This window comes from Nicotiana tomentosiformis, chromosome 6 (genome assembly GCF_000390325.3).
Source record: "Nicotiana tomentosiformis chromosome 6, ASM39032v3, whole genome shotgun sequence".
Lineage (NCBI taxonomy): Eukaryota > Viridiplantae > Streptophyta > Magnoliopsida > Solanales > Solanaceae > Nicotiana > Nicotiana tomentosiformis.
Window position 1 is genome coordinate 122,309,098 of NC_090817.1, and position 25,641 is coordinate 122,334,738.

General features: G+C 37.9%; 1 protein-coding gene across 1 annotated transcript; it reads right to left on the reverse strand.

Moving 5' to 3' along the window:
- Positions 1 to 13,680: 13,680 nt before the first annotated feature.
- On the reverse strand, positions 13,681 to 15,102 carry LOC138894687 (uncharacterized). The gene has a single exon (XM_070179408.1). It carries the CDS (start codon positions 15,100 to 15,102, stop codon positions 13,681 to 13,683), a length of 1,422 nt encoding a protein of 473 aa, XP_070035509.1.
- Between the last annotated feature and the right edge of the window lie 10,539 nt (positions 15,103 to 25,641).

Genomic DNA, 25,641 nt, shown 5'->3' on the forward strand with positions numbered 1-25,641 from the left:
TAAATATTAAACTGCCTATGTTCTCCTTGATTTCCATAATAAATTATTATTTGTCATTATTTGTTTCATAAATAAATCATAATTATTGTATGCTTGTTGTCTTATAATTTTATATTAATTGTTGCATTTATTGGGGCAATTTCTTTTATAAGAATTGGTAAATGAATATATTGGAGGAGCGGGTTGTACACCGCAACAGAATTGATTGAAATGAACATATTAGGGGTTCGGGTTGCACGCCGCAACAGACTTATTAAAAGTCCATATTGGAGGATCGGGTTGCACGCCGCAACAGACTTATTAAAAGTCCATATTGGGGGATCGGGTTGCACACCGCAACACACTTATTAAAAGTCCATATTGGGGGATTGAGTTGCACACCGCAACTGACTTGTTTAAAAGTCCATATTGGGGGATCGGGTTGCTCGCCGCAACAGACTTAAAAAGTCCATATTGGAGGATCGGATTGCACGCCACAACAGACTTATTTAAAAGTCTATATTGGGGGATCAGATTGCACGCCGCAACAGACTTATGAAAAAGTCCATATTGGGGGATCGGATTGCACGCCGCAATAGACTTATTTAATAGTCTATATATATACTTGATTAAAATAAATATATTGGAGGGTTGAAAATGAATATATTGTGGGAACAGGTTGCACGCTGCAACAAAAATTGGTTGAAATAATAATATGTTATGACTGCCGAATTGGCTTCCACTGTTAAAAATGAGTTACCTAATTTATTTATATCATTGTTGTTATTACTATTATTGCGTACAGGTTATTGTAAGTGACCTGCCTTAGCCTCGTCGCTACTTCATCAAGGTTAGGCTCGGCACTTACCAGTACATGAGGTCGGTTGTACTGATACTACACTCTGCACTTCTTGTGCAGATTTCGAAGTTGGTCCCTGCGATGTACCATAGACTTGCTCGGATTTCAGCTATCCATAGGAGACTTGACGTATAACTGCAAGGCGTCCGCAGTTCTTAAGTCCCCATCTACTTTACTATAGTTGTGTGTTTGTTTTCAGACAACTTTATTTTATTCAGACCTTTATTTGTATTATTCTAGAAGCTCGTGCACTTGTGACACTAATTCTGGGATGGTATTTAGACACCGTTATTTTTATGGATTATTCACTACATTTCGAACTTTTCTTCCGCATTTGGTTCTTTGTTATTAATAAAATTAAAAATTATTTTAAAATGGATAATATTATTCTAACCTTGGCTTGCCTAGCAAGTGAAATGTTAGGCGCCATCATGGTCCGAAGGTGGGAATTTCGGGTCGTGACTGTTGGTATCAGAGCACTATGTTACATAGGTCTCACGAGTCACGATCAAGCTTAGTAGAGTCTAAAGGATCGGTACAGAGACGTCTGTACTTATCTCTCAGTGGCTATGAAGTTTAGGAACAATATCACTTTTTTCATTCCTTATCGTGCGGCATTGATTTAGCTTGAAACATATATCTCGTATTCCTTTGTACCCACTCGTGTATGACATTGTGCACGCGGTATCAGTTGTGCGTCGACGGTTCATGATGCCGCAGATGGACTACGAGGGAGCCATAGATGCTCAAACATTGCCTCAATGTGTGGTTCCGACTGAAGATGCGGACGTATTGAGAGACCACCCACTGAATCATGTGGGGGAGTGCAATGGACCTTGGCATCTGGTTGATTTATACGAGCTGTGAAGATTAATATTATGGATCATCGGACATGGTGAACTATGACTTCACACCGAGTGGGGGAAGTCCACTATCAATGGATGTATTGCGGGGTCATGCGTTATATTAGTTTTGGCCTAAAATGTATATATGTGGTACTGAAAGGTTCCCCATAATTTAACACATGTTTAAGGCCTGGGATTTTGTAGAAGATAAGGTTGGGACTTGCGGTATGTCTACCTACTTTAATAATCCTATACTTCAGTACCAAAGGAGTTAGAGAAACAACTTTAAATTTAGAGAAGGTCTACTCAGCGTGGACATCATAGTTGCGGATTTTGGGGTGCTTCGGAGGAAGTACATTGGTTGACGAGATTCTGGACTATGTGGTTCGTGCCAAGATTTGTCTGTATGGAGCTCTACTTTTGTGATCGTTGTGTATAAATAGGGGTAAGGGTTACCTCTAAGAAGAATCGAAGAGTATGTTAAGAAATGGGTCAGCCCAACAGTGTTGAGTCAGCATAACAAAAGAAGAAATTGGCCTTGGGAGAGATAATTCTCCACAGGTGTCCGTGGCAAGCCTATGAAGAGGGGCAGACCAGCCAATGAAACACCGCCCACTTGGCTCAGTTCTCAGAAATGCTTTTGAAAAAGTTTGTTCCCGAATTCTCCGTAATGCGTGGCGCATATGGTTCGAACGGTTGCGTCAGGTCATCATGACGATGTCAGAATATGCCATCAGGTTCAATAAGTTAGCCCGTCATATTCCTACTTTGCTTCCTATATCCAGGGAGCGAGTCCACAGACTCATTAAAGGACTCAATTATGATCGTAAAATTTTGTACGACTTAGGAGCTACAGGCTGGTACTTAATTTTCACTAGTGGTAGAAATTTCTAAGATATTAGAACGTGTTCGAGTGAGGAAAAAGTAAACTAAGGATACCAAGACGTCTCGAGGTTTTGGGGGATTCAGTGGATTCTACTCTATGAGTATAAATCATTATGGCGGGGGCTCGGGCAGTCGGCCAGCCTAGTTCGCATATCGTATTACTCGTGGTCCTCCAGTAAATTCTTTTAATGCACCACCGACATGAGTTTACTGCAATGGTTATTCCAGTTATCTGGCACAGACTCAATATGAGCAGCCAAACCCGCAAAAAGGGTTGTTATGAATACGGTGATACTAGGCACATCATGAGAAATTTGTCCCAAACTTGGGAGAGACATTTCATCAAAGCACTCAGGCTACGTGCCCCATTGCAGTTTCTACACCACCCACATGACCAGTTAAGGATGGAGGACAAGCGGGTAGAAGGCGTCCTAGAGGTGGAGACCCAGCCGTTGATATAATTGTTGTATGGTATGGCGGAGGTCGTTACATCAGATGGTGTCGTTACAGGCACGACCTCAATTTAATATAAAGGAATAATTTCCTTAACTCGGTTCGGTTCTGAGTATCGAGACGAGTCCTCATATTATGCTTCACTTATGAGTGAGCTTCGTAATTCTATAATCTACTTATGTGTTTACTCGTGTTGGCAGGTTCTATGGAGATAACTACGCCTATCATTCTATGTTGGACTCTAATAAGAGCTGTGAGGCTAAATGTGGCTTTCTGGTACTCATTTCGGTAAGTTTTGATGTAATTTCCGGATAATCAATTACAAATTGTGAATTATATGCCCTACCGGTATAGGGTTCATTATGTGTTGTGATTTGGTGTAACTGAAATTATTTAAAAGAAGAAAATGGAAATTTTTGATTGGCACGATGTGCATATTATTTGTGATTCGAAACTGAGGACGAGATCCTCACACTTTAACATAAATTGATATGTTTAAACCGGGCTATGAGCTGCAATGGAAGTTATATAAGAATGCGATCCTTGTGAGGAAAATTCTTGTGTTTAAGTTCTCGCTTGTTAAAATAAAGTTGTACTATAGCAATATTAGGGAGTCATGCCTGTTAGGCCTAATTGAAAATTCTTGTATGAAATTCTCTGTGCATACTTGCCAAATTTGTATTGTAATTATTGAGTTTTAACCTATGATATAGGTGCCCGCCCAGGTGGCATTAAATGTGACTCGTTAATTCGGGTAAATAATTATGAGGTCTGGTTACCATCAGTTGAAGATTAGTGCATCTGATGTCCCTAAGACAGCTTTTCGAACTCGGTATGGGCATTACGAATTCCTAGTGATGTTATTTGGGTTTAAAAATGCCCCAGCAGCATTTATGGATTTGATGAATCTAGTGTTCAAGCCCTATTTGGATTCTTTTGTAGTTATATTCATTGATGATATCTTGATTTACTCCATCAGTCGAGAGGAACATGAGCAGCATCTTCGGAGTGTGCTTCATACTTTGAAGAATAATCAGTTATATGCCAAATTGTCAAAATGTGAGTTTTGGTTAGACTCAATTGCCTTTTTAGGGCATGTTGTATCGGCAGAAGGCATAAAGGTGGATCCTAAGAAGATATAGGCTGTTCAGAATTGGTCTAGACCTACTTCAGTTATAGAGATCCAGAGTTTCCTTGATTTAGCAGGTTACTATCGTCGGTTTGTGGAAGGGTTTTCATCAATAGCAAGCCCATTGACCAGACTGACCCAAAAAGGTGTCCCATTCAGATGGTTAGACGAGTGTGAGTTGAGCTTTTAGAAGCTCAAGACCTCTTTGACTACGATGCCAGTGTTGGTATTACCCACGGGTTCAGGATCGTAGACGGTATATTGTGACGCATCTCACATTGGGCTTGGTGCAGTATTAATGCAGGATGGTAGGGTGATTGCATATGTGTCACGACAATTGAAAGTTCACGAGAAAAATTATCCTGTTTATGACTTAGAATTGGCAGCCATTGTTCATGCGCTGAAGATTTGGAGGCATTATCTCTACGGTGTTTCGTGTGAGGTATTTACTGATCATCGTAGCCTTTAGTATCTGTTCAAAAAAAAAGATCTTAATTTGAGGCAGAGAAGATGGTTGGAAATGTTGAAAGACTATGATGTCACCATTTTGTATCACCACGGAAAGGCCAATGTGGTGGCCGATGCTTTGAGTAGAAAGGCTGTGAGTATGGGCAGTCTTGCGTATATTCCGGTCGGTGAGAGGCCGTTAGCTCCAGATGTTCAGACTTTGGCTAATCAGTTTGTGAGGTTAGATGTTTTAGAGCCCAGTCAGGTTTTAGCTTGCATAGTCGCTCGGTCTTCTTTTTATGAGTGCATCATAGGGCGGCAGTATGATGATCCTCATTTACTTGTCCTCAAGGATACGGTGCGGCACGGTGATGCCAAATAGGTTAATGTGAATGACCTACCTTAGCCTCGTCACTACTTCGTCGAGGTTAGGCTTGGTACTTACTAGTACATGGGGTCGGTTGTACTGATACTACACTCTGCACTTCTTGTGCAGATTTCGGAGTTGGTCCCAGCGGCGTACCATAGACTTGCTCGGATTTTAGCTACCCATAGGAGACTTGAGCTATAACTGTACGGCGTCCGTAGTTCTGAAGTCCCCATCTACTTTACTTTAGTTGTGTGTTTGGTTTCAGACAGCTTTATTTTATTCAGACCTTTATTTGTATTATTCTAAAAGCTCATGCACTTGTGACACCAATTCTGGGATGGTATTTAGACACCATTATTTTTATGGATTATTCACTACATTTCAGACTTTACTTCCGCATTTGGCTCTTTGTTATTAATAAATTTAAAAGTTGTTTTAAAATGGATAATATTATTCTAACATTGGCTTGCCTAACAAGTGAAATATTAGGCGCCATCACGGTCGGATGGTGGGAATTTCGGGTCGTGACAACGCCCTCTACCCGTTGATATAATCGCTATGATTTGACGTGAATGTTACTTGTATATTTATGTGAATTCCGTGAGTTTGATTGTTTGATATTTCTTGGAATTTAATTTTATTATGGATTTTGCCTCTGCAAATAATAAATTAAATGAGCTTAAGAAGAGGTGTTTATATAATTATTGAGAATTTGGATTAATGAAGGTGTTGCCCTATGCTGAGTAATTTCTATCTCTGTTGATTGTTTTTGAGGTCTTATACACATTGTGTGGAGCCTTTGGCTATTTGTTGTGAAATTAATTGATTTGTTATATCTTTGGAATTGGTTGTGGCCATTGGGCAAATTGTGTTATGAATTGATTTTTGTTATGTTGCCTTGATAATATTCTGTGTAAATTGTTGTGTTATTATTTTGAGAATATAAGGGTGACATTTCACTGTTGATATGATGTGGGTATAAGGGTGGCATTTCACTGTTGTTATGTGTGTTGGGATATTGTCTGGGCGGAGCGATAAGGGTGGCTATAGGAGAGATAAGGGTGGCTATAGGAGCGATAAGGGTGGATATTGATATTGTCAGGGCGGAGGGATAATGGAGGCTATTATAGAAGTGATAAGGGTGGCTATAGGAGAGATAAGGGTGGCTATTGCCAGGGATGATATGTGATGATGTGGAGTGGTTGCATTGGTGATTTTATGTGATGTTGTGATTTTCCTTGTATTTATTTTTATACCTTGTGCAATTTTTCTTGTTGTTGGTAAATTGATAATCGTCTAATTTATGATTGAAATTGGGAGCCTGTGTCTATTGCCAGGCGGATTATGAAAAGAAATGTGGGCACGAGGTGTCGTGAGTAAATAATGATGATATTGGCACGTGAATTGTCCATGCAGTTGAGATATGAAACGTGGGCACGAAGTGCCGGGGAAAATATGATGATTTTATTATTTGCATGTGAATTGTCCGTGCAGATGTGATATGAAAAATGGGCACGAGGTGCCGAGGAAATATGATGATTTAATTATGGGCACGAAGTGCCGTGAAAATATGAGAAGGGACGAGACCCGTATTTTTATGATTATGAAATGAGGTGTCACATGGTGACTTTTAATTGAAAGAATTATATTCAAAATATTTATTTGGAAGGATTTTTATTCAAAAAGTAGTATTTGAAGGAATTGTATGTGAAAGATATTTATTTGAGGAAATTATATTTGAAAAATATTTATTGAAAGAATTATATTTAAAAGATATTTATTTGAGAAAATTATATTTGAAAGAGAGTTATTTGGAAGAATTATATGTGAAAGATATTTATTTGAAGAACTTGATTTAATTGGGTATACTTGTATTTATTATTTGTTGAGCAATATTAATAGTGTTCTTGTTGACATGTCGGGCATATCACTGGTTGATTTGGGTTGCCCTTATTGTTATTTGTTTCCTATTATTTTGTATACTATATTGCACAAGTTATTAGATTAGTGAGTGTCTTGACTGTACCTCGTTTCTACTCCACTGAGGTTAGTCTTGATACTTACTGGGTACCGACTGTGGTGTACTCATACTACACTTCTGCACATTTTTGTGCAGAGCCAGGTATTGGAGATATCGGACTTGGACAGAGTTAGAGTGGGATCACAAGGATTCGAGGTAGAGCTGCTTGGTCGTCGAAGTTCCTTAGAGTCTTTCCCTTTTATTGTACTGTTATTTATTATTCAAACAGTATTGAGTATTCGATCCTCGAGACCATTTCATGTATTCAGTTAGAGTTCGTGACTCAGTATTACTAGTCTTGGGAGGTTGTTATATTTGTAATTATTTCCGTTGTTGGAAAAACAAAATGGCTTGAATTGTTATAAAATTGGCTTACCTAGTCTTAGAGACTAAATGCCATCACGACGCATGTAGCAGGATTTTGGGTCATGACAAGTTGAAGATGGAGTTCTATGAATGCAGGGTCATATTTGTGTGCCTAATGTTGATGGGCTTCGTGAATTAATCCTTGAAGAGGCACACAGTTCCAGGTATTCTATTCATCCAGGTACCGCCAAAATGTAACAAGATTTGCGGCAACATTACTGGTGGAGGAGAATGAAAAAGGATATAGTTGCATATGTAGCTCGGTGTCTGAATTGTTAGCAAGTTAAGTACAAACATCAGAGACCTGGTGGTTTGCTTCAGAAGTTAGAAATTCCTGAGTGGAAATGGGAGCGTATCACTATGGATTTTGTTGTTGGACTCCCACGGACTCAGAGAAAATTTGACGCATATTGAGTCATTGTAGACAGGTTGACCAAGTCAGCACATTTCATTCCAATTGCAATTACCTATTCTTCAGAGAGGTTAACTGAAATTTACATTCATGAGATTATCCGCCTTCACGGTGTGCCCGTGTCTATTATTTCAGATCGAGGTACGCAGTTTACCTCACACTTCTGGAGGGTTGTACAACATGAATTAGGCATGCGGGTTGAGTTGAGTACAACATTTCATCCATAGACAGGTGGACAGTCAGAGCGCATTATTCAGATATTGGAAGATATGCTTCGCGTTTGTGTTTTAGACTTTGGAGGTACTTGGGATCAGTTTTTGCCACTTGCGGAGTTTGCTTATAATAATAGCTACCAGTCGAACATTCAAATGGCTCCATATGAGGCATTACACGGAAGACGATGTCATTCGCCAGTTGGCTGGTTTGAACCGGGTAAGGCTCGGTTGTTAAGTACCGATTTGGTGCAGGATGCCTTGGATAAGGTAACGATTATTCAGGAACGACTTCGCACAGCTCAGTCTAGGCAAAAGAGTTAGGCCGATCGTAAAGTTTGTGATATTGCATTCATGGTTGGAGAGAGAATATTGCTCCGGATTTCACCTATGAAAGATGTAATGAGGTTAGGAAAGAAGGGCAAGTTGAGCCCTAGGTATATTGGACCCTTTAAAATTCTTGAAAGGGTGAGTGAAGTAGCCTACAGGCTTGTATTATCACCTAGTTTATCAGCGGTTCATTCGGTGTTCCATGTGTCTTTGCTCCAGAAATATTATGGTGATCCATTCCATGTGTTAGATTTCAGCTCAGTCCAATTGGATAAAGATTTGACTTATGAGGAGGACCCGGTAGCTATTTTAGCCCAACAGGTCCGACAGTTGAGGTCTAAGAGTTACCCTTCAGTTCGGGTGCAATGGAGAGGTCAGCCGGTAGAAGCATCTACCTGGGAGTCCGAGTCAGACATGCAGAGTAAATATCCACATCTTTTTACTAGCTCAGGTACTTTTTCTAGTTCCGTTCGAGGACGAATGTTTGTTTTAGAGGTGGAGAATGTGATGACCTAAAAGTTCATCTTTAAATTTAATAAGTAATTCTGTGATCAAAGACCTCAAAAAGCACTAATTATCATTGCTCGACTTGCGTGCGCAGCACGTATAATTTTCCGGAAAGTTTTTATGTGAAAAATGGATTAAAATGTGAAATAGAGCCTTAAAACTCAACTGAGTTGACTTTGGTCAACGTTTTGAGCAAACGGACCCGGATCAGTGTTTTGACAGTTCCGGTAGGTCCGTATTGTGACTTGGGACTTGGGCGTATGCCCGGAATTTAATTTGGAGGTCCCTAGCTCAAGTTATGACCATTTAACGAAAACTAGAAATTTAAAGGCTAAAGATTTCCAGGTTTGACCACGGAGTTGACTCTTTGATATCGGGGCCGGAATCCGATTCTGGAAATTGGAATAGCTCTGTTATGTCATTTATGACTTTTGTGCCAAATTTGAAGTCATTCCGGATTCATTTAACATGTTTCGGCATGACATTTGCAAATTGAAAAGTTTAAAACTCAAAGTTCGAATCGAGGTATGAATTGTAATTTTAGCGTTGTTTGATGTGATTTGAGGTCTCGACTAAGTTCATATGATGTTTTAGAACTTGTTGGTATAATTGATTGAGGTCCCGGGGGGCTCGGGTGGATTCCGGATGGTTAACGGATCAAAATTTGGACTTAAGGAAAAATTTGAAATTTTGGCCTTCTGGAATAATCGTACCTGCGGTCAATTTTCCGCAAAAGCGGAAATGCTGGACAGAACACATAAAATCGGGTTTTTGCCATTTTAACTCATTTTTTGAGTTTTGAGTCTCGAATTTTGGCGATTCCAAAGCGATTTTTCACGACTTTGAATTGGGTAAGTGTTCTATAACCAAAAGTGATTATAATTCATAAATCCATGTCTATATTCATCATTTAGATGGAAGAAATTGGAATTTTTGTAAAACTTTCCAAAAATGAAAATTTATGATTTAACGATACATTTGACATCGGAATTGGATAATGTTTGTATGGTTGGACTCGTATCGGAATGAGTGTTCGGATTTCGTTAGTTTTTCCGAGATTCGAAATGTGGGCCCCACTGTCAAATTTTAAAGTGAATTTCGGATTTTATCCAAAAAATTAGTAAATTCATATGGAATTAATTCCTATGATTCGTATTGAGTATATCGAATTGTTTGTGAATAGATTTGAAGTTTTTGGAGACAAATTTAAAAGGAAAAGTTGTGGTCGAGTAATTTATTGAAATTGCAAAGCGAGGTAAGTGTCGTGGTTAACCTTGACTTGAGGGAATAGAACCCCTGAATTATTTGACTATGTGAATTTCATGTGCAACGATGTATAGGCAAGGTGACGAGTGCCTATACTTTGTCAATTTAATTTATTTCTTAATTATTTAAACATATTAAATTATTTTAAGACACGAATTAATTGTTATAATAATTGTTTCTCTTTTATTCTTTGTCAAATATTAATTCTTTAATTCTTGCAATAATTGTTACATGTTTATTTGATTTATGTGTTTTAATTGCTACTTGACATTTTGCATATTAAATATTAAACTGTCTATGTTCTCCTTGATTTTCATAATAAATTGTTATTTGTCATTGTTTGTTTCATAATTTAATCATAATTGTTGTATGCTTATTGTCTTATAATTTCATATTAATTGTTGCATTTATTGGGGCAATTTCTTTTATAAGAATTAGTAAATCAATATATTGGAGGAGCGGGTTGCACGCCGCAACAGAATTGATTTAAATGAACATATTGGGGGATCGGGTTGTACGCCGCAACAGACTTATTAAAAGTCCATATTGGGGGGATCGGGTTGCACGCCGCAACAGACTTAGTAAAATTCCATATTGGGAGATCGTGTTGCACGCCGCAACAGACTTATTAAAAGTTCATATTGGGGGATCGGGTTGCACGACGCAACAGACTTGTTTAAAAGTCCATGTTGGGGGATCGGGTTTCTCGCCGCAACAGACTTATTAAAAAGTCCATATTGGGGGATCAGATTGCACACCGCGACAGACTTATTTAAAAGTCCATATTGGGGGATCAGATTGCACACCGCAACACACTTATTAAAAAGTCTATATTGGGGGGATCAGATTGCACGCCGCAACAGACTTATTTAAAAGTCTATATATATACTTGATTAAAATAAATATATTGGAGGGTTGAAAATGAATATATTGTGGGAACAGGTTGCACGCTGCAACGGAAATTGGTTGAAATAATAATTGGTTATGACTGCCGAATTGGCTTCCATTGTTAAAAATGAGTTACCTAATTTATTTCTATTATTGTTGTTATTACTATTATTGCGTACAGGTTATTATAAGTGACCTGCCTTAGCCTCGTCACTACTTCATCGAGGTTAGGCTCGGCACTTACCAGTACATGGGGTCGATTGTACTGATACTACACTTTTCACTTCTTGTACAGATTTCGGAGTTGGTCCCAGTGGCGTACTATAGACTTGCTCGAATTTCAGCTACCCATAGGAGACTTGAGGTATAACTGCACGTGGTCTGCAGTTCTGAAGTCCCCATCTACTTTACTTTAGCTGTGTATTTGTTTTCAGACAGCTTTATTTTATTCAGACCTTTATTTGTATTATTCTAGAAGCTCGTGCACTTGTGACACCAATTCCGGGATGGTATTTAGATACCGTTATTTTTATGAATTATTCACTACATTTCGGACTTTTCTTCCGCATTTGGTTCTTTGTTATTAATAAATTTAAAAATTGTTTTAAAATGGATAATATTATTCTAACGTTGGCTTGCATAGCAAGCGAAATGTTAGGCACCATCACTGTCCGAAGGTGAGAATTTCGGGTCGTGACACTTGCCCACTAGTCTGAGGATGCTAAGCGGTTGCAACCTTATGTTTGAGCCCATATGGTTATAAGACATTGTCCAAGAGCTTGTTACAGAAATGGGTGCCCCCATCACTAATCATCACTCTTGGAGTGCCGAACCTTGTAAAGATATGCTTTTTCACAAAGTTGACGACAACCTTGGCATCATTGGTAGGAAGAGCAATGGCCTCCACCCACTTCGACACATAGTCAACGGCCACCAAAATGTGCTTACACCCACTGGACAAGGGAAACGGACCCATAAAATCAATTCCCCACACATCATAAATTTAACCTCCATAATACCGTGCAATGGCATCTCATGCCTTTTTGTGATTGTTCCTGTTCACTGGCACCTATCACACCTCCTCACGAACTCATGGGCATCTTTAAACACCCTAGGCCAATAAAAACGCGATTGTAACACCTTAGCTACCGTTTTGTCACCCGCATAATGACCACCATAAGGCGACGCATGACAGTCATGTAAGATAGCATTTATTTCATATTCGGGCACACATCTTCTCATTAATTGATCGGTACAAGATTTGAACAGAAATGGCTCATCCCACACATATGACCTCGCATCCCGCAAGAACTTCTTTTTAGCATATGGTTCAAGATCAGGATGCATCTATCCACTTGACAGATAGTTCACAAAATCTGCATGCCATGGCACCTCCCCAGCAGTAATGGCCAATAATTGATCATCTGGGAATGTTTCCTTGATGACTCTCTCAGCTACATGATTCCGAGTTTCTAACCTGGATAAGTGATCAGCCACTTGATTCTCTGTTCCTTTTTGGTCTCGGATCTCCAAATCAAATTCCTTTAAGAGTAAAACCCAACGGATTAGCCTTGATTTAGCATATTTCTTTTCGAACAAATACATGATGGCTGCATGGTCTGAGTAGACGATGACTTTGGTGCTAACCAAATAGGCCCGAAATTTATCGAACGCCCACACTACAGCAAGCAACTCCTTTTCTATCACAGTATAATTTATTTGAGCAGGAGTAACAGTCTTGCTTGCGTAGTAAATGAAGTGAAAACTTTGCTCCTCCTCTGGCCCAACACAGCCCCAATTGCACCATCACTAGCGTCACACATCAGCTCAAATGGCTCTTTCCGGTCAGGAGTCACTATGATTGGTGCACTCACTAACTTCTTTTTCAGCTCCTCAAATGCTTTCAGACAAGCATCGTCAAACTTGAACGACACATCCTTCTCTAACAACCTTCACAAAAGAGAAGAAATTTTTGAGAAATCCTTTATAAATCGGCGATAAGAACCTGCATGTCCCTGAAAACTCCTAACTCCTTTCACTGAAATCGGTAGTGGCAACTTTTCAATTTCTTCCACATTAGCTTTGTCAACTTCCAGTCCATCTTTGGACACCTTGTGCCCCAACACTATACCTTCACGTACCATAAAATGGCACTTTTTCCAATTCAGTACCAGATTAGTCTCACACACTTGGAAAGCACTTTAGCAAGTTTGGTCAAGCATTCATCAAAATAAGGACCAAACACAGAAAAATCATCCATAAACACCTCCTCAAACCGTTCCACCATATCGGTGAAAATAGCCATCATACAACTTTGAAAAGTCGCAGGTGCATTATACAACCCGAATGGCATTCTCTTAAATACATAAGTGCCATAAGAGCATGTAAAAGTGGTATTTTCTTGATCTTCCGGGGCAATAGCAATCTGATTATACCCTGAATAGCCATCAAGGAAACAATAGTATTCCTGTCCAGCTAACCTGTCAAGCATTTGTTCAATGAAGGGGAGGGGGAAGTGATCTTTTCGTGTAGCATTATTCAACTTCCTATAATCTATGCATATTCGCCAACCAGTCACAGTTCTAGTTGGGATTAATTAATTTTGTTCATTTACTACAACAGTCATACCCCCCCCCCTCTTTAGGTACACATTGAACAGGGCTTACCCACTTACTATCGGAGATGGGAAATACTATACCTATGACGAGCCACTTAATCACTTCTTTTCTTATCACCTCTTTCATTATTGGATTTAGGCGGTGTTGATGTTCCACGCCAGGCAATGGCATGCTTGTGCTCCCTCATCACCCCTAAGATCTTTTCTTCCTGAAATTTAGATAAATAAGAAGAAACAATCACAGGTAAAGTGTTAGAACTACCCAAATATACATAATGAAGATGAGATGGTAAGGGTTTAAGTTCCAGTTTTGGAGCCTCCTCAACTGAAGGTCTAGGGGGCAGGCCTATTGGCTTATCTAGAGGCTCAAACTGGGATCTTTCTCTTATGTATTCACAAGATGCATCCAAAATTTGCAACATCTCCTCAACCTCTTCTTCCAGTTCCAAGTGATTGAACAACATCAATGCCTTTTCTAGTGCATCTTCTTTAAATGAAATTGTCTCTACGGCTGGTTCATTTATCTTCATCATAGAAATTATGGCCAGGTCCTCGTAATGACGAGAAAACTGAATGGCTAGATATACATTGAAGACCACTTCTTCATTGTCAACCCTCAGGATCATCTTACCTTCTCGGACTTTGATAATGGCATCTCTAGTAGACAAAAGAGTTCGACCCAAGATGATAGGAACTAACTCATCAGCCTCGTAGTCCAGGGTGATAAAATCTGCAAGGAAAATAAACTTCCCAATCTGCAGCAAGACGTCCTCAATTACCCCCTCAGGATAAACATAAGATATGTCAGCTAACTGTAGAAGCACCGTGGTGGGTCTCAGAGCTCCTAATCCCAATTGTTTGAACATTGACAACGACATCAGATTGATACTTGAACCTAAATCACACAAGGCTCTACCCACATCAATTTCACCAATCCTCACGGGGATGGTAAAACTACCTGGATCCTTAAGCTTTTGTGGAAGCTTATATTGAATCCTGGAAGTGCACTCCTCAGTAAGTGCGCCGGTCTCAAATTCAATTAACCTCCTCTTATTTGCCACTATATCCTTAATATATTTTGCATATTTTGGGACCTCACGGAGCATGTCCACCAAAGGTATGTTCAAGTGTATCTGCTTCAACATATCTAAAAATTTGTGAAACATGTGGTGATCATTCATCTTTCTCAGTATTTGAGGAAAAGGAGGTGGCACCCTCTCTGATAATTGCTCAGACTCTCTTTTGTTTCTCTCATCTACCTCTACCGGTTTTGGCACTCTTTCTTCTTCGAGCCCAGACTGCTTTTTTTTCTTCTTAGCCACTTCTACTAACTCTCTCCCATTTCTCAACGTCACTGAATTGACTTGAGAATTTTTCTCTGTATCACTTGGGAGAGCTCCAACAGGTCTAATATTCTGATTGTTAGCCATTAACCCAAACTGCCTCTCTAGATTTCTGAACGATGTGCGCAATTGTTGATTCTCTTTCTGATTGTCTAGCACGAGCTTTTTCATCATGTCAGTCAAACTCTCTTCTGATTGCTGTGGAGGTTGAGGTGGATGATTATAATTCGTTGGAGGCCTGATGTTCTGATTTCCACCCAAGAGAAGTTAGGATGATTCCTCCAGTTCGGATTGTATGTGTTACCATATTGAGCATTTTGATTCATCGGCCCTCTAGCTTGTTGCCCCACGTAGTAGATGGATTCAGGATTCACGGGGCATATGTCACTTGTGTGACCTTCACCACATAACTCAGAGCAAGTAGACATTTGTTGCACATGCTGGATCTGTTGTGCTTGGTGCATTATCATCTTATTCATTTGATTTGCTAATCTCACTATATCTACCCTCATGGATGAGAAATCATCACGCTTGATCACACCTGCTGCCTTTTGTTTAAGTGCTCTTCGTGCCTCCCCATGTACTTGCCAATTATTATAATTAGTAGTGAAATTGTTTAGCAGGATCTGGATCTCACTATAAGGTCTTGCCATGCAACTACACCCACATGCTGAGTCAAGATTCATCTTTGATGCCTCATCCAACCCATCAACGAAAGTGTGACCCAATAATTCATCAGTCTGACAATGATGTGGGCAGTCTCTGAGTACCTTCTTGTATATTTCCCAAGCTTGACGAAGAGTCTCGCCATCTCGTTGTTGAAACCCAAGAATCTGTCTCCTCAGCGACTTTGTCTTCTTAGTGGGAAAAAATCTTAATTAAGAATTTTCTTGCTAATCATCCCAATTGTGGATTGAGTTTGCGGGCTCCTTTTGCAACCATTCCTTAGCTTCCCGTAGCAGTGAAAAGGGAAACATTGTCAGCCTTAAGTGTCTGTAATTTCCAGGAAGATCTGAATGTGCCTCTGCGGGTCTTCGTGAGATACAACCACATATTGCCCTGTGGACTGAATCAGCTCTACCATATACTGTTTGAGTTCAAAGTGACCCGTGATCTCAGGATTCACAATTGCCTGAGTCATATTAGCAAGATTGGGCCTCGCAACTTTTATCATCGGACGCCCTTCATTACCTACCATCTCTATTGGCTGTGGTTGAACTACGATGTCCAACTCTCTTACAATTCTAGTTCTAGCTTCAACTTCCCTCCTCACTCTATGAAGTGTTCGTTCAAGAGAAGAGTCTGCGTTATCACAAATAAAGCAAACTAAAAATTAAAACTTGAACAAATAACGAATAAAAGCTTAACTTAGATAAACAATCAATAACTAAGTCACCGGCAACGGCATCAAAAACTTGTTGGTTCCCCAAGTACACGTAAATATACGTGGCCGTCAAGTAATAAAGTGACTCGAAAGTCGGATGTCGAACCCACAATGACTTAGATCAATTGTCAACTAAGCAAACTAAAATTAATTAATTGTACAAGATATTTAAGAGTGATATTTTTCTATTAATCTACTATTGCGGAAATTAAACAAGTAACAACTAATTTATCAAGAATGCAAATGTGTATGATGAGATTTTAATTCAGAGGAGGTGAAAATTCCAGGGTTGTGGTTGGTTTATCAATTCTATTCAGTTCAATAATCACACTGGTTAATCCAGATTATCTATGGTTGCTAATTAACCGAATCGTTTATATGAATAACATGTTCCCACAATACTACTCGCCTGCCCACAATATAGCAATCCTATATTCCTATGGTATTGAGTCTTTCATGAACGAATATAATACGGTATTCAATTAAGCAAGACTGTTAGGTATATTCCTGTCCTAACCGCGAAATCGTCCCCCGATCCACTGGTTCAGAAACAAGCTCTCTCTAATTCTACTCTAATCTAAATACGGCTTTCCCCAAGCATAGCATAGATAGTAGGGTGAATAGGTAGCTACAACAATTCACAAGTTAAAACTAGAATTAAAGAAACTACCACAAGATGATAATTCGAATTAACAAAGATGTAATTAATAAACGTTAATAATCATGTCAATCACAACCCTAGAACTAGAGTGCTTAGCCACTCATGTTCATAGTAACAATTTTCCAAGTATTTTGCATAAACAAATTACAAAGAAAAGATAAAGGAATAAAGAACTCAATGATTTTCTCCTCCAAAAGTTGTTCCACGTGATGTTCTTGCCTCCGGTCGCAAAAAATCCTCTAAAAATGGTATTTAATGAATATTTATATGTGTAGGGAAAAATCCTAGACGAAATAACCAAGTCCAAAACCAAAAAGGAGAAAAAATAGGCTTTAAAACCCGGAAGACCCTCGCTACAGGCCTCGCGGCGCGAGGCAAAACGCGAGCTTCATCTCGCTGTAGCCCGTGCGACGCAAGATCTGTGGCGCGCTTGAATCCTCGCCTCGCCTGCTCTAACGCGAGCAAAGTAGCTCGCTACGCCTGCTGCTGCTTCGATTCCATTTTGTTGCCAAACATTTCCAATTCACGTTTTTGTTTCTTTTTTCAATTGTTCTTTTTGTCTTCTTTTGATTTGTCTCTTTTTTCTTCCTTTGTAATGTTAAACTTTAATCCTTATATATCCGCTAATTAAATAATCAAAACTCCATTCTTGTAGTGTATAAAATACACATAAAATCTCTACTTTGCTCCCAATTTCGTCTTCAACGTACCTACACATAAAATAAACTCAATTAAGCACGAATATAGTATAGTTTAGCATTAAAGCCCCAAAATGTAAGGTAAGTAATGCACTAAAAATATGGAATTATAACCAAACATCAGAAATCACTCAGATAAATAGTCATTCACGAAAGGGGATATCCTATAATTATAATAGATCAATATACAATCTGTAACAAGAAACTGTTTGATTCTTAATGGTAAAATACTTGCACGATAGTTATATCAAATACGAATTGTCTTTATACGATTTCATTTGTGTGCCTGCGCGCAACGAATTAAAAGGAATCGAACACGATCTTGTTTTTCATTATCAGTTTCATGTGATCTTTTCTAGACCAAGTGAATTTCAAATGGCTCAAACATGCATCACTTTTGATGTTCCCCATGACGTGAGTATCAAAATTGCCCAATTAATGTTTGGCGTTATTATCACTTGCCACTAAGATTTTAGTGGAAAAGTTAAGTACAAGGAAATTCGCCTGGGCGGTATTAGTTTCTAGATATTAATAATTTGTACATATTTAATAAATTTCTAACATAACATGTACACTAGCTCCACCCCTGTAATTTAGGTGTGTAAGTGGCAAAAGAAGCCAAATTCTCATATGAATATGTGTAAAAGAAGAAAGGGGAAGAGACCTAAAACATGGTAGAGCTAAGCACCTGCTCATCTCTTTCAGTAGTAGAATTAGTTTAGACAGTTTGTAACACATGATCAAGCTTATTAGTTTAACAGTATCAGAAGAAGATTCTTTGTCTAAATAAAAAGTTGAACACTAAATTCGGACTAATAGCATCTCAAAAGCAGCAAACCAAAGGACTAATTAGAAAACAACTTGAAACTACTGATATTACTTCAAAAGTGCAGTATGTACAGTTATTGTTCAAATCTCAAATGAATTGCTGGAAAGATTATTACAATTTGTTAGAGATATATCCATGAGAAGCATTAAATACACTTTCAAAGACAAGAATTGAACCTAGCTAATACTAAGTTAGCTGAAACTTGTCAGGTAGATTGTTCCAAGATTGTTGGTCCAACATTACTGTCTGATCCATCCTTATTGCAGCCAATCTTTCCGTCATAGGCGCATTATCTAACATGGCGTCCACAAGATCAGTAATGAAGCTAGTTTCTGGTTCAGTAATTGTTTCCCCTGTCAAAACATCCTCCTCGTTACCCGTACCCTCATCGAGTTGTACTAACTCACCCCCCTCTTGTGTGTGCAGCTCAGGTTCAACAGAGGCTGGTCCCTCCAACTGCAGAATAGTATTCCCTTCAGATTCTAAATTTACCTCAGGTACTTCAATAGTGGTTGTTGGTAATATCAATTTGCTGGTTGAATAGAACAAGGTGTTGTGTCACATTCTCCTGTTGCAATTTCATTAGAATTTAGCATAGTAGTCGATTCAGGTACCAACGACATGGACATTGAAGATTCATACAACCGATCCCAACTTTCTAGGAATTGAGGCATAGTTGTTGTTATTGTAGTCGATTGATCAGGTACCAATTGCACCTGATTGTTCCCCATACCATAACCCCTGCAACCAGTTAGTAGTTCAAGAAAACTTGCAGCCTTGACTTCAGATTCCATAAATGCAATATTATGCTCCTCATTAACAGCAAAAGAACAACCTTCTTCTTCTTGATCTTGTGTCTGGATCTTCTCCAATAGTGTGTCACAGCCCATATTTTCATCCGATCTAACCATTATTTCAGGCACATTAAATTCTTGCATCGCGTTCTCAAAGTCAGCGATCATAGATTCTTGAAATTGAGAAAAAGTAGTTAGCCCCAACGACGAACCATTCTCTACACCAGTAGCCTCGTGACTTTGCACCTTAGATTCCTCCATTGGTTCTTCAACATAATAGATAGGAGTGATCATCTCAGTATATTCCTGATCCATCAAAGGCTTAACCGAATTTATCCCAACAGTTTCCACCATTAATGGTTCAACAGATTCTACTATTGCTTTCTCAACAAAATAGTCCTGATCCATCAATGGCTGATCAACATAATTATTTATATCAGAAGTCACCTCAGTATCCACCTTCTCTTGTTCAGAACATGACTCCATAGTAGTTGTCACATTACTAGTCTGACTAAAATTACAAGTAGTACTTCTTTTGGGCAACTTTTTTATGGCACAAATAACATAATCTTTACGCTCAGAATTACTGAACTTATTAAGAATAGGATCAGACAACACATATTCCTTCATTAGCCACTTACCATCATTATAATCATCAGAATTAATACACTTAGTATTATTCTTCTCAGTATAACACATACTCTTCATTCGTCCAATAATCAAATCTCTTTTCCTCTCATCACAACTCTTTATAGTAACAGCTCTTCCCTTATCTTGTTGTTTCCAAGTTCCACCTCTTTTTCCTACAATCCTACTAAACCTTCCCTTGTTCTTCTTCCTTGGTGTAATAAAGTAACGGTAAATACTTGTGTCCCAATTATCTTCTACTCCTCCAGTAGAATGGCCATGGCTGTAAGTTACCCAAGGTTCTTGTTTGTAAACATCATAAATTGCAATAAAACCATTGTCATGCAATTCTTGCTTAGCAACAAACCTCAAAAGAAATTTCACTAACTCTGAATCCGTCGGTCGAAATCGATACCCTTCTCCAAGATTATCTAACTCCATCATATTCATTGTTTCTTGAATATGAAGATTAATAAAACGCAGCGGCCGAGACTAGAGAGTTTTGAGTGATAAAATAGGGCTATATATATGACTTAGGAGTTTAGATACTTTGTATTTATAGAACAAAAAGTTGATTATGATCAACGGCAATGAGTTCGATTTTAGGGAAGTACGTGAAATCCCTGCCTTTGTAGGAAACCAAACGTGTAACAATTTTGGAAACTTTCTTCTAACGGTCGAAATTGTTCGTTGTAAAATAATTTAAAAAAAGGAACTGTTAATATATGGAAACATGGGAGTTAAATAATAAAAACAATGTACACTATTTATTCATGTAGCTTGTAGTAATCTTTCAAAGAAACAAAAGAGTTAAAAGAATTTCCAAATTAATATATTTTTGTCAATCTTACCGTGAAATATATATTATTTTTGTGTATTCTTGAGTTTTTTTTATTTTTATAGAATATAATGTTTATATTTCATTTTAAAACGTAACAGAAATTGTTAATATGTAGAAATTGTTCGTACTAAATAAAAAAAGTGTTAATATGTGGGAACTTAGCAGATTTTTTCTTTAAGCAATAAATATTTATTAAACAACCATGTCAAAACAGAGTTATGTTATGGAAAATCTTTGTTCTTTAAATGAGAAGCATCAAAACAAAAAATAAAAGCTAAACATGAGGGATAGAAATCCCAAGTTAACGTTCCGCCTAGTCCATGGAAGGACAAATCATTGAATTAATTCTTCAAATACAAACAATCCCCAATAATTTGTCTGAATGTGGAAACTTAGGAGTTAAATAATAGAAACGATGTACTCTATTTATTCATTTATCATGAGTAATTTTTTTTCTTTAAAAAAAAACCAATGTTAAACCTTCCAAAAATATGTTATTTTTACGTATGACATTATCTTTGGCTTTTTAAAAAACAAAATTGATGTTTTTATTTATTTTAAAAGGCGTATACTAAAATAATATTGGCAGAATACATAGACAGATATTTTAACTATCCCAAAAATTCCACTTGAACACCTCAACTAAGCCATTTACCAACGGAACACTTTAACTCTATCTTTACTGTACCATTTTAACAAGTCCGACTGAAATGGCAAATAACGTGAGCATCACTGCTGTTGAGCGTGAGAACATTAAAAATATGCTGACAAAAACTATTTCAACGGTAAAATACAAAAGGTAAAAATATACCCCTTCCCTATTATATAAACCCTTGTCCCTTTTTACTTTGTCTCTTAAATCCAGCCATATTTCTTCACCCTTTTCTTGATTTTCTGGTTTAAAAATTCTACTCTTCTCTCCAAATTGAAAGTAGTCTCGCCTGAGTGTTCGGTATTTGGCTTAATCTCTCAATTTTGTGGATAATGTCTCTCACATCAAGAATCGATTCATGTCGATGTGATCATGAATGTCAATTAAAAACTTCATGGTCTCCATCTAATCTTGGAAGTAGGTTCTATGGATGCAAAATTGAAAAGGTACGTGTTAATTAACTACAATTAATTATTTTTACTATGTTGTCCCCGATTTTAGTTTGAATCAATTTCTTTTTTTTTTGAAGGACAAAGGTGGATGTAAGTATTTTAGGTGGGTTAATGATGAGTTTCCTAGCCAAGCAAATAGGGTTATTTGGGGTTTATTGAACAGGGTCAAAACTTTTGAAGAAGAAAGGGCACGAGCAAGAATACAGAGGAAGAAATTGGCTTATGTTATAGTAATAATACTAAATATCTGGGTTTGCTATTGTGCCTTCGATCGTTGAAGTTGTTGTGGCTCTGCATGTTGTTGGAGTAGAAGCGTTTTGATGCCATTATTTAATATAAGCCTTAGCTCTTGTATTTTGCGTTTGTAATGGTGGTTGATATATTTTGGATGTTTCTTAACTTGTAGTTTGTGTGAATGTAATTGTGGTCTGTAGCCTTATTTCAATGAATTGAAGAAATTTTCTGTCATTTTTTTTATGTACTGGTTCAAATATGGAATTCGAAGTGCTAACATGTTGAAGTTGTAATTGAACTCAACTGATAAGTACTCAACAAAACATCCATCGCAACCTACCATCTTCCAGATTTACCAAGCATATACAGTCCACCTTATGAGCCATATCTTATGTTCATTTGAAGAAAAAGCACAGCAGTTGCATTCACAACTGTTGCAAAGGATGCTGAGGCTGCCAACTCATGTTATAAAAGCAACAAATAGCACGAATGTTGAGGCTACCAATAGAATTTAAATTGCATTCACAACTAAAGTGTTATACAACACCAGTCATATTTCCAAAAGTTGAATAGAAATGCAACAAAGCTTGAATATAACTTCTTAAAATAATGTTAACTAGTGACCCAAAAAAGATAGAATAATTAATCCAAGTCTGGATACTTAGCAAAATACATGAACTCAAAATAGCATAATCCTAACACAACTACATTCTTGAGGATGCTCTTTTGCATTATGGTGCTGGAGGGGCTGGACTTGCAACTGAAGAGGTAGTTGATGAAGATCCAATTTGGTTTCTCCTGTTTTCACTTAGTTGTTGTAGCTGGGAAGTAGTAATAGCATTTCTGCCTTTAAACTTAAGCCTAGAAGGTTTAAAATCAAGATCAATATTGAATGCACTAGTATCCTTCACATCCTTAGTCCCATTTGATTGCTCTTTTAACCCTAACAATAAGTTTTCTAGGAGCAGTTGCTGGAGGTGCATTTGGAATGCACTCATGCCAAATCTAGTATTGTTTCCCCTCCCTCTGCCACTGCTTGTATTAGTTGCACTAGATTCTTGAGTTGCTTGACTTCCTTAGTTTTCTTGAATTGCTTGAGTTGACTGTCTACTTGTAGACTCTCCAATTCCACCCTAAAAAAAATTTCCAATTATAACATTTATTTAAGTTAGCATTTGAAGTTAAAAGAAAGGTGAAAAACATTACAACTTGCCCTTGATTGGAAGGAAGACTTGTTATGGCCTCCTTGATGACATTTTGAACATGTCATCTTCACTCCTTTCTTGGAGAGCTTGCCATACTTCATTTTTTAAGGCTCATTCTTGGCCTTTCTTCTTTTTTTGGGGGGTCTGCCTGACATTGGCTTTGGTGCTGGAGGCTCAATTACCATGTTATTAGTGTCAGGACACATCTTCATGTTAGGGATTTGTTCAAGAAAGTGTTGATTTGCCTTGAGAAATGTCTCCTTTCTATGCCAGTTATCCACATAATTATATGGTTCTTATTCTTATCTTGGTGATAGATTGCACATATTGCATGTGCACAAGAGATCCCTCTTAACTGCCAGGATCTACAAGTGCATGTTCTTCTCCTCAAGTTCACTATATATATGTATTAATACTCATCAACCTCAAACCCATCAATTCCAAACCACAAAACTTTGCATTTCCTAGAAAACTCCTTATTTTCTTCTAGAATCACCCTTGCCATAGGAGAAATGTCTGTAATCCAAATCTCTGCAAACTTTATCATATCAACATGTCTCCTAACTATTTTATATCTAATGTCCTCTAACATGCTAATAATAGACTGGTGCCTAGATGCCAATATCCAAGAATTAAAGGTCTCACACATATTATTTTCTACAATATCACATTTGAAGTGTTCAAGAAAAAAAGCTCTGCATCAATACTCTTTGTTATACTTCAATAGGCTTTCACATATACAAGTTTTCCCAACCAGTTCTTCTTTCAACTTCACCTCAAAACTAGCCTTAGAATACCTCAAAAATTGCTTTCTCATCTCCTCACTTATCCAAGTTTTTGAACAGTTAGACCATAAGTGCCTAACACACATTCGATGCTCAAAATTTGGTAGTAATTCAGGAATTCTTGGTACCAATCCCTACAATACATAAATGAATCAAACAGAACCCTACAAAATAGAGATGAATAAAAAAAAATAATAACACATGAAGTAGAAATTTAAGCTAGAAAGTTTTGGTAAAATATCTTTTGCGTATCAAACATAACTGTTAATCACATTGTCTATCACATCCCATGCAATGGGATATTAAGAAACTAGATAAAGGATCTATAGTTGTCGCAATAGATCAGTATTTTCTTTAATGATTAAGTTTGCCTTCGCAAAGGAGAAATTGTTGGTTCCCCAAGTACACGCAAGTATACATGGCCGTCAAGTAATAAAGTCACTCAAAAGTCAGATGTCGAACCCACAGAGTGTAACGACCCGACCGGTCGTTTTGAGTATCACAACCCCGTTCCCCCATTTACTACTCAATTTATGCCTTACAGTTCATTTATGACTTATCGAGTTAGTTGGTTCGGGTCCGGAAGGATTTCAGAGTGAAATGAGACTCTTAGTCTCATAATTGAAAACTTAAGTTAAAATAGTATCGACTTATGTATAAACGACCCTGTAATGGAGTTTTGATGATTCCAATAACTCCGTATGGTGATTTTGGACTTAGGAGTGTCTCCGAAAAATTATTTGGATGTCCGTAGTGGAATTAGGCTTGAATTGCCGAAAATTGAATTTTTGGAAAGTTTGACCGGGGCGGTTGACTTTTTGATATCGAGGTTGGAATCCGATTATGAAAATTGGAATAGCTTCATTATATCATTTATGACTTGTGTGAAAAAGTTGAGGTCAATCGGACTTGATTCGATAGGTTTCGACATCGAATGTAGAAGTTGGAAATTTCATAATAGACTAAAGGTCAAGTGAGTTCGCACAAGACCCAACTTCAAATGAGCATACCTCTCATGATACGAAGTGTTATATGGTATATTACCTATCAAATTATATATCTTTGAGTCTAGTTTCTAACGCTTTAAACCGTTCATCATTTGGATATTCCTACCAGAAATTATAACCAAATTACCAAAGGCTGGAAAAATGCGATTCTACGATCGCAAAACCATTATGCGATTGCAGAAGTAGTTATGCGACCGCAAAATGGTTACAAACCTGTCCAGTGAAGCTCAGTTCTATGCATCGATTTTGCGGTACATTTTGCGACCCGCATACCCATTCTGCGGCCCATTATGCGACCGCAGACCTGCTTTCGGAGGGTTAATTTTTCTATTTTCATAACCTGACCCCATTTTGATAAATAGGCTTGGGGACTCATTTTGGAGCAAAACTCTGATATTTTTAGAGAGAAGGGAGAGTATTCTAGAGAGAGGAAGAAGATCAAGTGCTTTGTTCATCAAGATCTTGTTCAAGCTTTGAAATCCAACAAGGAAATATCAAGATCTTCACCCAAGAGGTTAGGTTCTAACCCCTAGTTTTCAATTTC

Bases quoted from the DNA above. Each gene is read 5' to 3' on its own strand.
- LOC138894687 (XM_070179408.1), bottom strand. From the start codon at position 15,102: ATGATGAAAAAGCTCGTGCTAGACAATCAGAAAGAGAATCAACAATTG.